Source organism: Ovis canadensis, chromosome 1 (genome assembly GCF_042477335.2).
Source record: "Ovis canadensis isolate MfBH-ARS-UI-01 breed Bighorn chromosome 1, ARS-UI_OviCan_v2, whole genome shotgun sequence".
NCBI classification, from domain to species: Eukaryota; Metazoa; Chordata; class Mammalia; order Artiodactyla; family Bovidae; genus Ovis; species Ovis canadensis.
In genome coordinates, this window is record NC_091245.1 from 112,324,286 (window position 1) to 112,340,672 (window position 16,387).

Consider the following 16,387-nt stretch of genomic DNA (forward strand, 5'->3'; position numbering starts at 1 on the left):
TAGATTCCTGGGCTTCACCACCAAAGGTAAGGATTGGGGCCTGAGAATTTGCATTTCCAATAAGATGCCGCCACATACAGACCATATCTTGAATAGCACTGCATAACACACCACACACCTGCCAGTGAATTCAATTTTAGTGATAATAACCGCACTAATATTTTACCTCTTAAAGCATTTTGCATTAGCTACTGGTGAAATTAAGATTAAAAACCAAAATGAAATATTACTACACACTCACCAGAATGGCCAAAATAAAATATACTGACAACATTAAATGCTAGAGATACCAAATCATTTATACTTTTTTGATAGGAATGCAAAATAACTTGGCAATACTTTTAACACTAAAAGTGACTCAAAAGTTTTGGAGAGAGTTATCAAGCCATGAAAAGGTATGAAGAGAACTTAAATGTATTTTATTATGTGGAAGAACCCAACCTGAAATGGTTACATACTATGTGATTCCAGCTAGATATTCTGAAAAAGACAAACCCATGGAGACAGTTTCCTTTTTGAAAAAACTCTGATGCAGGGAAAGATTGAAGTAAAAGGGGAAGAGGGTGGCAGAGAATGAGCTGGTTAGATAGCATCACCAACTCAGTGGACATGAATCTGAGCAAACTCTGGGAGACACTGAAGTACAGAGGAGCCTGGCATGCTGCAGTCCATGGGGGTCGCAAAAGGTCAGATACGACTTAGCAACTAAATGACAACAATGGAGACAGTAAAAAGATCAGCGGTTGCCAGGGGTGGTGTGGAGGGGTGAATAAGCAGAACATGGAGTGTTTTCAAGGCAGTGAAACTATTCTGAATGATACTGTAATGGTGGATAAACGTCATTATATTTTACCATTACCCATAGAATGTACAACACTAAGAGCAGACCCTAATGTACACTATGGACTTTGATAATGATGTATCAATATACATTATTAATTGTAATGAATGTGTCACTCTGGTGGGAGATATAGACAATGTAGGAGTCTAGGTATGTTGTCAGTGGCAGGATGCATATGGGAACTCTTGTACTTTTACTCAATTTTTTCATGAACCTTGAACTGCTCTAAAAAATAGAATCTATTTAAAACGGGAAAACAAAGTTCTGAAGAATGTTGATGATTGCACAACAATGTGAATGTATTTAATGCCACTGAGTGTTATACTTAAAAATGATTAACATGTTAAATGTTATATATATTTAATCACAATAAAAAAATTTAAAAAAGAAAAATGGATTTACCATACAATTTCATTCTTGGGCATTTATCTTAAAGAAACAGAAAGTCATTTAATGTAGAAACTTGTACACAAATATTCATAGCAACTTATTTGTAATTGTCCCCAAACTAGAATGGAGAAGGCAATGGCACCCCACTCCAGTACTCTTGCCTGAAAAATCCCATGGACCGAGTAGCCTGGTGGGCTGCAGTCCATGGGGTCGCTAAGAGTCAGACACGACTGAGCGACTTCACTTTCACTTTTCAGTTTCATGCATTGGAGAAGGAAATGGCAACCCACTCCAGGATTCTTGCCTGGAGAATCCCAGGGACAGAGGAGCCTGGTGGGCTGCCATCTATGGGGTCACACAGAGTTGGACACGACTGAAGCGACTTAATAGCAGCAGCAGCAGCCGCTTAGGTGATGCCAATGCAGGAGACATAAAGAGATGCAGATTTGATCCCTGGTTTGGGAAGCTTCCTGGAGAAAAAAATAGCAACCCACTCCTGTATTCTTGCCTGGAAAATCCCACAGACAGAGAAGCCTGGTGGGTTACAGTCCATGGGGTTGCAAACAGTCACACATGACTGAAGTGATTTAGCACCAAACTAGAAACAACTAAAATATCCTTCAGTAGGTGAATGGTTACACAGAGTAGCACATCTATACAATGAAATACTATCCAGCAATAAAAATATATAACCTATTGATAGTTGCAATAATTAGGATGACTCAAAGAAATTATGATGAATGAAAAAAGCCAGTCTCAAAAGCATGCATACTGCGTGATTCTATCCATGTAACATTTGTGAAGTAGCATAATTCTAGATATGAAGAGTGGATTAATGTCTTCCAGGAGTTTGGGAGGAGAAATAGGGTAGTAATGACTGGCTGTAAAGGATGAAGGAATTTTGTGACGTTGGTCCACTTTAGTTTATTGATTATGGTAATGGTTACATGAAGCTATTAATGTGAATAAGTTGTATAGAACTTCACACATACACATACATGAGTGCCTATATAACTGCTAAAATCTAAATAAGCGCTATAGGTTGTACCAATGCCAGTTTCCTGGCTTTGATATTGTACTCTAGTTATGTAAGCTGTTACCATCGGGAAGAGATGGGTGAAATGCACACAGGCACTCCCTATACATTTCTTTACACCTTTCTACGCCTCTATAATTATTTCAAAATAAAAAGGGTTTTTTAAAAGTACTTTGCATACTCTATCTTACTTGATCCTTACAGTAACTATGGGAAGTAAATAGTATGATTATTTGCATTTTATAGAAAAGAAAAACAAGGTCCACAGGAAGAGTACATTGCTAAATGCAAGCAAAGCCATACCCTCTCCATAAGCATTAATATATTTATGTAAGTACTTATAAGTATGAAAAGATTTAGGGAACCCAACTGTCAGAAATAAAGGTGTTTTTTCATAGCAAATTGCAAAGTAAAAGTGAAAAAACAAGCCTTCTCTCTTTCTACAACTTACGATAAACTTGAAGGTTGTAGGACCTGGTGGTGGTCGTTTTAGAGGTCTCTACATTTATGTCAGCTTTGTAGATCCCTGAGTCTTCAATCTTCAGATTTCTGAGCTCCAGGTTATAGTTCTGACCTGAGACATTTATTCGTTCATGGTAATTTTGGTGGGTTATGGTAACTATGGGTTCTTCTCCGAAGTTTCCTGGTGTTACAAAAGCAACAGATGTTTTGGAATGCCAAGAAATGAAGGTAACTTTCTGTGATGGTTGGATATTTAAGGGAAAAGTAGCTGACTCCCCCAGAATCCCATTCACTATGAAGATGTCTGTGTCGCTTCCAGCTGCTTCCAGACCTGAGAACATAAATAGAAAACCATAAACATTTGACAAAACCATAACCATTTGACGGTTGCTTCTATTAGAATTCTCTGTCTCTCCAGGATTGAATCTCCCTGAGGAGCAGCTGATCGAGGTTCTTGATGATATCTTTTTTTCTCTTTTTTTGGATTTTACTTTAAACATATTTAACGTGTTATGAGGGCTAAATTTTCTAAAAGATTTTCATTCAAAAATTAAGTTTCTCAGTGAATTTTTAAGTAATCCATTTCATTAAAGCATATTTATCTAGACACCTAGCCTCTAACAAAAGTCAGATGGAATTTGAGAGATTAAGGCCATAAATCTCCATATTTAAACCTCTGAGGTCTGAGATATTAAATATTTCCTTTCCCAAGGTCATATGGCCAAGTGGTAGAAGAGCTGGGGACGAGAGCCTGTGATGGCTGCCATGGTCTTTGCAAAAAAAAAAAAAGTTACATTTATGCCTCTATTCCTAGAAGATATAGGCATAGAGTGCTTTAGAGGTCCTGGAGTAAATATTCCCCAAGTTAGTGATTTTGAGGGCTCTTTTTGCTCACTGTTATAACCCCAGTCTATAGGTGAGCACCTGACACATAGAGGGTGCTTAGCAAATATTTGTGGGATGATTTAGCAAATTAAATTCAGTTATGTGTTGCCTAGGCTCTTTTGGAGTAACTTCTGAAGTAAGCAAAGTTCATTTATTCATTCATACTTTTATGAATGAATGGACGTATTTATTCAAGGACAACTTTGCTCTAGATCTTATAGTGAGTATTTATTAATTTGATTATAATACAAATGCTTGTTGAGCCTCTGCTCTTTAAAGCATGGTGTAAAGAGACTGGAGTACAATGGTGAGTAAAAATAGACATGGTTTCTCTTCCCTGGAACTTAAATGAAGAGAATAAGTTTGATAAGGTAACTACAAATAGGATAAATGTTATGGCACTTTGAGAAAGAATAGGAAAGGGACTTTATTCATTCTGGGAATCCAGGAAGAATTTTGGGATTGTAGTATTCAGTATAAAGCTGAAGGATGAAAATCTAACATAGAAAAAAAAAGAAAAGTTTATTTTGTTCTCTTCTCCTCAATTACCTTATGAAGATAAACTGATTTAATACATAGTTTGTAAAATGAATGGCAATATAATTATCAGGTGTTATTTTCTCCCCTTTCTTCTGTTCTTTCATTACTCAGTTATTCTCATTGAGCTATATGGTGTGAGAGGGTGTAGTGAGCCAGCGTGTATGATATTCAAAACATTTAATAACCAATAGGCACAAGCACTGACCAATCAAGAAGAGCTTCAGCCATAAACACTAGCAGGGCCATTCTGATGAGTACTGACTGCATATAAGCCCCAAAGAGCAGAACAAAACTTTTCACGTAAATGGGTTCAGCCTGACTCTAAAGTTTATTCAGGGTTTAGCATAAAGAGGATAAGAATAAAGGTCACTGAGAATATAAGTCATTGTGATATGTCAGAAAAGCAAGGGGATTTCTTAAACTGATGGTGCTATCTCACTATGACCACCCTTGCACTCTAGCCCAGTACTTTCTGGACAAGTCAGGGACTGCTTACATAAACCTCTTTCCTTTCAGAACATCCAAGATTTTCCCTTAGAAGGAATATCTCAGGCAAGGACTGGTGACTTAGTTGGGATGGGCTAAGTAGAGATGGAGATGTAACAAGGTCCTGGGGGGAAGAAGGAGACTAAAGACCCTTATCTACACACATTTATTAAGTTCTAGGGCTTCTCAGGTGGCTCAGTGGTAAAGAATTTGCCTGGATTGGGAAGATGCCCTGGAGAAAGAAATGGCAATCCACTCCAGTATTCTTGCCTGGGAAATCTCATGGACAGAGGAGCCTGGTGGGCTACAGTCCACTGGATCGCAAAACAGTGGGACATGACTAAACAAGCGCCACTCAGGGATGAATAGGACTTGGTGGCACCTCTGAGGAACTCAGAGCTCAGAGAATAAGATGCATCTGCATACATGCGAACAGGAATGCAATATGATGAGTACTGAACAGTAAAAGCAATAGGAACCAAACTACTGAGGGAACAGAAAGAGAGACTAAGTTTGTCTTTGGTGGCAGAAGTCAGAGTTTATCAAAATCCATTCCTTGGAGATTAATTCTCCCCAGACAAGCTCTGCCACTGTGTTGATGAGATCTGGTAGAGAGACACTTGGAGTGTCCCAGCCTGAATCTTTGAATGTCCCCAACTAGACATGTGACCTGTGCAGGGTATAGAGTCTTGAGCTCAGAAGGACCTGAACTTGATTTAATGCTGTTGTGTTGTCATGAACTTCTTAATATTACTTATAAAAAGACCCTATATTTTCATATTCTACTGGGTTGTGCAAAGTGTACAGCGGGCCCTGGTGCCAGATCTCACAAGGTTTCTTTCTTTCTTTCTTTCTTCTTCTTTTTTGTTTTTAATATCAAGTCCTTGTGCCTAATTTCCATTTCACTCTTTGGATTCAGGTTCAGTGTGAGAAGATGGAAAAGGTGGGGGTTCCATAGACTCATAATTCTGGTGGGTTTTATCGTCAAACCCCAGGAAATGGTGGGCAGTTTACTAAGGCTGAGATCTTAGTAGGAGGGCAGTTGTGCAGTCACAGAATGGTTGGCGGGTGGTGTTGCTTTTTGAAGTATATCTTGTCTCCTCTCACAAGTCATTCAGGAAGTGGTGCTTGGGTATCAAAGAGTGAGGCAGTGAGGATGTCAGATAGCTAGGCTAGAGAAAGTCCTTTTAGTATTTTGTGGTGTGGCGCTGTTGGTGAGACTCCTGGGCTTTCTGAGGAAAAGTTTAGGGCTTGCACAAGCATAATATGTACCTTTGAACACCCAATGGAGCTATGAGGCAGCCACAAAACGACAGCATGCAAAGAAGAGATAGAGAGGATGAAGTCATAGGTGCTATGAGTAGCCATAGCTGCTACTTCTACGTATGAGCTGGTCAACCTTAATAAAGTCATGAGGCTTTTATGAGTCTCAGTTTATTCATCTACAGAATGGCAATAGTAACTATAAATAGTAACTAATTAGTGATCAGAAAAATCATATATGAATGGAAACTCTTTGTTGACCATCAAGGCAAAATAAATACTAGTTGTTTCTGAGATTATTCATGATAACGACTCTCATTCTTATCCTCATCTTAACAATTAGGATATGCCCTTTAGGACTTCTCTAGTCCACCTCTATGATGACCTTGGTAACACCAAGACCATACTGAAGAATGTATGAAGAACCATTATTAAGGGCTAATTCAGGTAAAGCACGGAGGGACAGTTTTCAGTATCACTGCACTTGGTGGTCTCTATTCTTCTCTTAAAGGCTTTGGTGTTTTAAGAATCTCCATATCAACCAATGCTAAAACTTATTTCTCTAGGTGCTGAGGGGACTCAAACAGTATATTAATGTTGGAGGCAACCTTAAGGAAACTTAATTTCAGAGAGAATTTGTGGCACAAAAATGTCTTAAGGACTTACTACGAAAAGCTCTATGCAAGTCTATGACCAAGACAAGTTCTCTGTCCTTTTAAAAATTTCATATATGGTTAGGGAAATAAGACACACACACACATACACATTCATAACTCACCTTTGCAATGTGAGCTGGTAAATGATAAATTCAGATGAATGGTAGAGACAGTGATTACAATAGGAATTTGAGGAAGGATAGATCACTTTGATCTGCAGTGGTTAGAAAAAACTTCTTGGAGGAAACAGAATTTGAAGAGGACCTTGAAGAGTGAAAAGAATTTTACTAGACAGAAAGGGAAAGAATTAGTATCTCAGGTCTTCGGGTTCTGAAGAAAGGTTTAGAAAGAGAAGATGTGTGATGTAGGTTGAATAAGTATAGATTTGCTTAACAAAGTAGAGAGTAATCAGGCTAGAAATATAAATTTAGGTTTAGATTTAGGACAGACCTGAGTTTGAAGTCTGCACCACAGGCAGGGGGAAGCTATTAAAGTTTTTGAGAACAAAGGCTAATAATACTTTAGGGTTAGAGTCATATGGTAATAATGTAGGAAATGGAGGAATAAGAGGAAAGAAGAGCTGGGCTTGAAAGACCATTTCAGAGGCTACTGTTAGCTATCTGGACATGAATCAAGGGGTGGTAATGGGAATGGAAAGGAAGGGATGAATTTGAGAGATAGCACGAAGAAAGGCAAGGAATGAAGAGGCATGTCATAAAATTCAAAAGTATATTGGGTGTCTACTTCATGAGAGTGGAAAACTAATAGCTACTGGAATTTGATTAAGTTTATGCTTGAAAGAAGTCAAAAGGAGAAGACAAGTTTAATGTCAGAAACACTGAATGTGAGATGACGGTGCACCACTAAATAAGAAGTTAGAGGAATGGAAGATAAGAAAAGTTAATGTGTTCAAAGTATTGTTTGGGGGCTGTGGGAGAATCTGCTGGTTGTTTTCCAATATTTGTTTTCTGTTTCATTCTTAGTAATAGAATCCCTAATTTTTAGCAAGGTGTATGGTCACCCAGAATAAAGATTACATCGACCAACTTTCTGCAATCTCAGTTTGGTCATGTGACTAAGTTCAGGTCCATGGGATGAAAGTGCAAATATCGTATTGGCTTTTATGTCTTTAAGAAGATGGTGATTGCTTTCTTCATCTCTTCCTTGCTTATTATAGGCTGGAATGCCATGACAGTGGATCTTGGATATTTTGGATCAAGAAGAGGAATCCAAGTACTGAGAATGATGGAGCAGGAAGATTCAAAAAGTGTGGGTCCCTGATGACCTTGTGAACTATTCTACCAACTGAACTGCCAACTCCAGTCATTTTACACTAACAAGAAATAAATTTCTTTCTTCTTTAAGAAATTCTTATTTTTGAGTCACTGTCACTTGCCATCAAACTGAAATCCAAGTGGTTTAGGAATCTATGGAGAGGAGGTGATTGAAGGAGAGGGTCACTCAGGAAGAGTAGGCTGAAGTCCAAGGCTGAACCTTGTGATAAGTGCTTACAGTTATAGAACAGGCACTATCAAAGAAACTGAATAGATCAAGCGATACAGTGGCAAGAGAGGCACCAATAGCAGACAAAATCATGAAACCCAGGAGGAGAAAGAATCTCAAGAAGGCAACTGTCACTGATGTCTAGTGATCCAGAGTCTTCAAGTGAGTTAAAGGCTGAAAATGACCCCTAGATCTGTCCATTAGGAGGTTACTGATGGCCTTTGAGAATGTAGTTCAAGTTAGGATGATTCAAATGGAGGCCAGAGTGTAGAGGATTGAGGATAGAAAAGGTGGTAAAGAATTGGAGAAGCTTCATAGTGAAAGAGAGGTTATAAAACAGAACAAATAGCTAGCTAGAGAGCCAAACAAAGCTAATTTATTTGATTTTGTTTTGAAATAGAAGATATTGATGGGGGAAGTGTGGTATGGAGGAAAAGAAGATAGAGATTTCCCTGATCTAGGATAGATGTCCCTACGCATGGAGTTCTTTATTTCTCTCTCATAGTACTTGCCATACTGGTTGGTAGTCATGAGCCCACCTGTCTGTTTCTGGACACCAAGTCACTTGAATCCGGGAATCTTGTCTTAAAATCCCAAGCACCAAGCACAGTGAAGTATACACAAGCCACTAAGGCTTGTGTGGAACAAAAAATGGAAGGGAAATGGTGTGCAGAGAAAGGTATATGTTTTCAGTCAGAAGAGGCTCATGCCTTCATCTGAAGTGGAAAGAAAAAAGGAAAGGATGAGTGAAAGGATATTGATATTTTGAGGTCTTGTTGGGAGTAAGGATAGAAGAAAGTTTGCTTGGCAAGATGGAAAAAGCACATAGTTTGAGTCCAATGGGCCTGTGTTCAATTCCTGACAGTTACTGAGGCCCTTATCTTACTTAGCTACAAGATAGGATATAATAATGCCTACCTCATGAAATTGTTGGGAGGGCACATAGATGTTGCTTAATATGTAGTGGACTTTTTGGAACAGAGAAGATAAAATGGTAGCTAGTCACCTTAGGCTGTAAGGAGATCCAACCAGTCCATTCTAAAGGAGATCAGTCCTGGGTGTTCTTTGGAAGGAGTGATGCTAAAGCTGAAACTCCAGTACTTTGGCCACCTCATGTAAAGAGTTGACTCACTGGAAGACTCTGATGCTGGGAGGGATTGAGGGCAGGAGGAGAAGGGGACAACAGAGTATAAGATGTCTGGATGGCATCACTGACTCGATGGACATGAGTTTGGGTGAACTCTGGGATTTGGTGATGGACAGGGAGGCCTGGCGTGCTGGAATTCATGGGGTTGCAAAGAGTTGGACACGACTGAGCTACAGAACTGAACTGAGCTGAGTCATGCTTGATGGCCTTCATATCTTCAGTAATGTGGGAAGCAAGAGGAGGCAGGAGAGGGACTACTTAAGATGTGTAAAGTTAGGGGTACAGGTTTTGAATCTAGGGATATTTGAACCTAGATATGTTATTTGGGGGAAACAATTGAAATTCTCTGATTCTTAGGTTCCTTACCTTTAAAATATAGGTAATTATTAAGTACAATTATGAAGAAAGAACACTAAGCACAAATTCCTGGCACATAAAAATGATAGTTGCTATTATTATTTTGATGAATGTAAAATTTTTGAGGAAATGCTGCTCTAGGGAATACCCCCAGGGAGTTAACAGGTTGACTGAGGGGATGAAGGGACTGGTGAGCAGGCTTGGGGCCCAACGAAAAAGAGATGACCCATATTTATAATATCTCCTAATGAGTGTGAAGAAAGCAAAGAACTGAAGAGCCTCTTGATGAAAGTGAAAGAGGAGAGTGAAACATTTGGCTTAAAACTCAACATTCAGAAAACTAAGATCATTGCATCTGGTCCCATCACTTCATGGCAAAAATATGGGAAACAATGGCAACAGTGAGATACTATATTTTCTTGGGCTCCAGAATCACTGCTGATGGTGACTGCAGCCATAAAATTAAAAGATGCTTGCTCCTTGGAAGAAAAGCTATGACGAACCTAGACAGCATATTAAAAAACAGAGACATTACTTTGCCAACTAAGGTCCATATAAGTCAAAGCCATGTACGTGATGTGAGAGCTGGACTATAAAGAAAGCTGAGCACCAAAGAATTGATGCTTTTAAACTGTGGTGCTGGAGAAGACTCTTGAGAGTCACTTGGACTGCAAGGGAATCCGACCCATCAGTCCTAAGGGAAATCAGTCCTGAATATTCATTGGAAGGACTGATGCTGAAGCTGAAACTCCAATACTTTGGCCACCTGATGCAAACTGACTCATTGGAAGAGACCCTGATGCTGGGAAAGATTGAAGGCAGGAGGAGAAGTGGACAACAGAAGATAAGATGGTTGGATGGCATCACTGACTTGATGGACATGAGTCTGAACAAGCTTCAGGAGCTGGTGATGGACAGGGAAGCCTGGTGTGCTGCAGTCCATCGGGTTGCAAAGAGTCAGACATGACTGAATGACTGAACTGAATGAGTGTGATTTCCTGATTCCCATAGCCAGACCACAGCAGGATAGGGTGGGAGAAAGGCAATACTTCTAGAAGAGAAGCAAAGGCAAGAAAAGGCTTGAACTCCATGATGTGGGCTTGGATGGAAAAATGGGTTCCCTGTGACCCCTAGGTAGCTATGGTGGAGAGGTAACTGGAGGGTCAGGATGACACCAGCTTGAATAGAGAACACCATGGGCAGTCTATTCACTAGAGCTGGATTTCTCCTCCTGGAAGGGAAGCTGGACATCTTTCTTAGCCTTATATATCTTTTGTGTTTTAGATGATAACTCCTGTTTCCCTGGATGAACTCATGTGAATGGGTGAACTTTACAAATGTACATTTCATGATAAAGTAGCTGCCCAAAACCACTGATTGAAAGAAGGAAATAGAGACTATGAGAATAATAAATGTGTTTGGGAAAAATGAAGACTCAGAAACTTTATCTGGGTTAGCAATATTGATGGGGTAGGAGGAGGTTAACTGACCAGAGGGAAATTCTTCAGACCTGAGTAAGGGAAATTTACTGAGAAGTAAATTTACTGAGAAGTTGGGTAAAACCCAAATAGATTACAAAACAACAATTGATGGCAACAGAGAGGGCATTTAGACCTAAACTTCATAGTTCTCCTTCAGTTCAGTTCAGTTCAGTCACTCAGTCGTGTCTGACTTTTGCGACCCCATGAATTGCAGCACGCCAGGCCTCCCTGTCCATCACCAACTCCTGGAGTTCACCCAAACTCATGTCCATCGAGTCAGTGATGCCATCCAGCCATCTCATCCTCTGTCATCCCCTTCTTCTCCTGCCCCTAATCCCTCCCAGCATTAGGGTCCTTTCCAATGAGTCAACTCTTCTCATGAGGTGGCCAGGTATTGGAGTTTCAGCTTCAGCATCAGTCCTTCCAATGAACATCCAGGACTGATCTCCTTCAGAATGGACTGGTTGGATCTCCTTGCAGTCCAAGGGACTCTCAAGAGTCTTCTCCAACACCACAGTTCAAAAGCATCAATTCTTCGGTGCTCAGCTTTCTTCACAGTCCAACTCTCACATCCACACATGATCGTTGGAAAAACCATAGCCTTGACTAGATGGACATTTGTTGGCAAAGTAATATCTCTGCTTTTCAATATGCTGTCTATATTGGTCATAACTTTCCTTCCAAGGATTAAGAGAGTCTATTAAAAAACAAAGACAGTGTGCATTTGGGGTTTCAAGGGACGCCCTAGTCTCCTAGATCCTATCTCTTCCCATCTGATCTCATATCCTTCTCTCCCCTGCCCACTTCAACCACGCTGACTTTCTTATTCTTCAAACTGGCTAAGAACACCTTAGAACATTTTCTATTAAATATTTGGTGTCCTCCCCCGCCTCTTTTTTTAAAAAAAATTTTTTTTAATTTTTTTTTTAGTTTTTTATTTTTTTAATTTTAAAATCTTTAATTCTTACATGCGTTCCCAAACATGAACCCCCCTCCCACCTCCCTCCCCATAACATCTCTGTGGGTCATCCCCATGCACCATGCCCCCCCCTTTTTTTAAAAACACCCTTTCCAGCACTCCTTCACTGTGAAACTGTTCCAATGTCATATCTTCAGAGAAAGCTTCACCATGTTCAAGTAGCCGTCTATTTCCCATCACTCTCTATTGCCTTGCTTTATTTATTTTCTTCACAGCAGTTATGACTACTAAAGCATTGCCTGTGCATGTGTACTTACTGTCTTCCCCACCTTTCACCCCCATGAGAATATAATTGCCATGTAGTCTTTTTCTGTTTTGGTCACTAGTATTTCCTTTACAATTAGTGGATGGTTATTAAATATTTGTCAAAAGAATAAATACTTTTTTGGCAACTGACCTACTTTCCCTTTTTCTAGCAATAAAAAGCAAGATAGAAAACTTAGAGTAAGAGAAACAGTGAGGGCAAGAAATAACTCTACATGTCTCTGGCCCTTGGTAAGGAAGGTTCAGAATATAAACTGATTAATAAGAAAGAGCAGTTGGCTAACAGTAAATTCTTTCCACTCCAATATTCTCATATTGTTAGCAAAGATTTGCATATGTCCACAAGCTAGGGATTCATAGCATGGTGAGTAAAAGATCAAGAAACAAGTTTGAGCCAAGGTTCTATTGCCAATTAGCTAAATAACCATGACTAAGCCAATTACCTGCCAAACCACAGGATTCTATTGGTAAATGAAATAAAATTTCTCTACTGCTTTTGAGGAAGTATGAAAATTAGATGACACGACACTGCTCTCAGGTATATAAAGCAATAGAGAAGAAACTAGAGACCCCCAAAGGGAGAGTTGCCATGAGGGGCACCCTCTTTCTGCCCCTGTGTCAGGCACCATGACTTAGTGATGAAAATCCAGACTGCCTGAGCTTGAGTCCTGCTCCTGCCAGGTTCTAGCCATGAGACCTTCGGAAAGTTAACCTCTCTGTGCCTCGGTTTTATCAGCTTCTAAATAGACTAACAGGAGCATTTCATAAAAGTGTTATATTAAATGAGTTAATATTTGTAAACCTATTAGAAAAGTACTTGGCATATACTAGGCACCATAAGTGCTTGTTATGTAAAATAAGAAAACATTTTTACAGAGATTAAAATAATACCCCCAGACAACTCTTATGGAAAAAAAAGGAGAACTGGAGTATTACAGAGATGTTACAAAAAGCCAGCATGAAGGTTTTCATGGGCATGGAAATAAGGAAGGGCATATTGTTGCTTAATAGCTACCCAAACCCCCTTGCTTCTTTAGGACCCTTCAAATCAGCATTTCTTTATATTTCTTCAGCCATAGATAACTTTCCCCTTGTCTCCCCCCATCCACTGCTTCCCTGAGTACTGCAGGTCTGGAAGAGCTACCAGAGGTAGCAGCACCCAGAAGAGAGATGGTTGTAACTGGTTACTCTGAGTGAAGGGAAAGAAGGACAAAGAGGAAGCAAAGGGTTAGCGGAGAGAAGCTTTGTGTCATTCTCCATGAGAATGGAAACTCCTTGCTTATGAGGGTTTTAAAACAAGGAACCTACCACCTCCATATAGTTCAGTTCAGTTCAGTTGCTCAGTCATGTCCGACTCTTTGAGATCCCATGAACCGCAGCACGCCAGGCCTCCCTGTCCATCACCAACTCCCGGAGTTCACCCAAACCCATGTCCATCGAGTCAGTGATGCCATCTAACCACCTCATCCTCTGTCGTCCGCTTCTCCTCCTGCTCTCAATCCTTCCCAGCATCAGGGTCTTTTCCAATGAGTCAGCTCTTTGCATCAGGTAGCCAAAGTATTGGAGTTTCAACTTCAACATCAGTCCTTCCAATAGTATACTATTTTCTGCTGGCTTTTTTTTCCCTTTACTTTATATAATCTCTATTGAGATTTAGGGTGAGATGAATCCTCTTCTGCCAAATAAATACACACACACACACACACACACACACACACAGATTCTTAAAGACGAGATCCTGTCACTCATCATTTTATCATTACTCAGCACTCTATGGACATGAATCTGAGCAAACTCTGGGAGACAGTGAAGGACAGGGAAGCCTGGTGTGCTGCAGTCCTTGGGATCAGAGTCAGGCACAACTTAGTGACTGAACAATAACCACAGCACTCTAAGCATATAATAAAAAATTGAGTATAGTGAAGGAAACGGTGTAGTGGGTATGTACCTCCACTAACATCAGTCACCCAATTGACTGCTCAGACCTCTTTCTTTTCTAGCTTCCACATAGCTGAGTCTAGTTACCCCCAAATTTACAGATTTATCCTTCTCTTAAGTTCAAGAGAACAAAAGTCTGGTTTGGGAATTATTCGAGGAGCCCAAGTGACCTAGCATTGACTTTTGGGCTCCTGCTGTGGAAGCACTCTGGCTGCTCTGGGGTCACACACTGATCCTCAGGGTTGCTTTGGCATATTGGATTGATGAGAGGGGTCACTACCCCCTCTATTGGAGTCTCACGTTGTTATAAGGATGCAGCCTCAAGCATCTTGGAGACTGGATTTTAAAGCTAATGTCTTGATACCTACTCTTCCCCATACATAATATATTCTTCCATTTCTGTAATTTGGCTTTTGTTTTTAAGCCCCTTTGGAAGGTCTATGGCAGTTGTCTGCCCAAATCTCTTTCTAGAACAGAGGCTTTGTCTTTATTTTGAAAGTGAATGTCACTCAGTTGTGTCTGACTTTTTGCAACCCCATGAACTATACAGTCCATGGCATTCTCCAGGCCAGAATACTGGAGTGGGTAGCCTTTCCCTTCTCCATGAGATCTTCTCAACCCAGGGATCAAACCCAGGTCTCCCACATTGCATATGGATTCTTTACCAGCTGAGCCACCAGGGAAGCCCAAGAATACTGGAGTGGGTAACCTATCCCTTCTCCAGTGGATCTTCCTGACCCAGGAATCGAACTGGGGTCTCCTGCATTGCAGGTGGATTCTTTACCAACTGAGCTATGAGGGAAGCTGAAGGCCCCTCTCTAATAGGACTTTGGACTAATGGCAAATTGACACTTGCCAGACTCTTCTCCAGGTGTGAAATCTTGTCTCCAACTCCTAGGATGATGATTGGGGCCTACTTATCCATAAACAGATATCTAGAGGAACCCACTCACCTTTCCTGGATTTATTTACTTTTTCATTCTTTTTTTCTCCCCTAGTTTTTGTGTCAGCTGCTGGATTGCCTCATGACTGTGCTCTACATTCAGCAGAACATTGAGATTTTATTGATACTGGATCTTTGTTTGTTTTAAAAAAGCAAATTCAAATCATTCTATAACCATGCTCATGTGAATGGTACTTGAACCATGTCTCGATATGGTCATTTCTTTGGATATTCTACCTTGCTGGCCTGCCCAAAATTCTGTTGTTGGCAAAGGCCTGCCCACCAGACTCTAGCCTCCTCTGTAGGTGGATACAGAGATGGGCTCAGTCTCTGCTGAATAATCACCACTCATGATAAATCCCAAAGTGTGATAACCATCAGCCTCAGAGATAATATGCTATTCTATTTCAGCATCAAAGTGGTGAAGGCAGCACTGACTCAGTGGTTAAGTCTATAGACAGGAGTTCAAATCCTACTTCCTCCACTTTTTGGCTAAATGACCTCTATTTCCTTCTGTAATATTAACAGTACCCATCTCAAAGGGTGTTATGAGGATTAGACAAAATAACATATGCACACTACTTAAAGTAATGACAGATATGTAGTGACTGCTCCATAAGTGGTTAATTATTACTATCATTGATGAGAGAGGAGAAGGCAGCAAGGGGAGAGGTTGAAGAAAGAAGCAAGAAAGGTACAGAGAAAAGGAAAAATTAAAGGAGTGTGAGGGAGAATATGTAGAAGGAAGTGAGTATGGAGCAAAAGCGGTGGGCTCTTGTTTTTTTATAACAAACAGTTGGCAGCTAGCAGAATACTTGGAAGGACAGTCAGAGTCACAGTATTCACAGGTCATGATGAGGAAGCTGAGATCACAAACATAAGACTGTGAGTCTTGGCTCTTCAAGAAAACTTTTCCAACATGGAATGGTCATGAGCTTGCACACTCAGACTCCTCTTATTTCAGTGCTTTCCAGGGAAAAAGGGGATTTCCAATTCCCTTTTCCCATTGCATCTCAGCTGCTTAAATTATTCAGAATTCATTCCAGGGAAGTAAGTACAGTCAGTGTTGACATCTAAGCTCAATGCTAAATATCAGGGACCATCTTTGTTAGGAATAGCAGCAAGAGGGATATGGGGTACATTTTTGCACTCAGGAAATGTTGGTAGAATAATTTTAAGGGGCAAACATATCCATTCAACAAAGCCAAATGGTACA

General features: G+C 40.2%; 1 protein-coding gene across 28 annotated transcripts in view; it reads right to left on the bottom strand.

Annotated features, from left to right (window-relative positions):
- CD84 (CD84 molecule) overlaps positions 1-16,387 on the bottom strand; it is a 45,632-nt gene that overhangs the window by 25,465 nt on the left and 3,780 nt on the right. For 24 of the 28 annotated variants that reach the window (XR_011247765.1, XR_011247766.1, XR_011247757.1 and 21 more), the window contains exon 2: positions 2,719-3,060. The exons of the other annotated variants lie outside the window; for them this stretch is intronic. Coding sequence is in view for 9 of the 24 variants with exons in the window: in XM_069546034.1 (XP_069402135.1) it covers positions 2,719-3,060 (342 nt within the window). In the remaining 15 variants the exon portion in view is untranslated. The remainder of the gene's footprint in view (positions 1-2,718; positions 3,061-16,387) is intronic. 28 annotated transcript variants of the gene reach the window in all.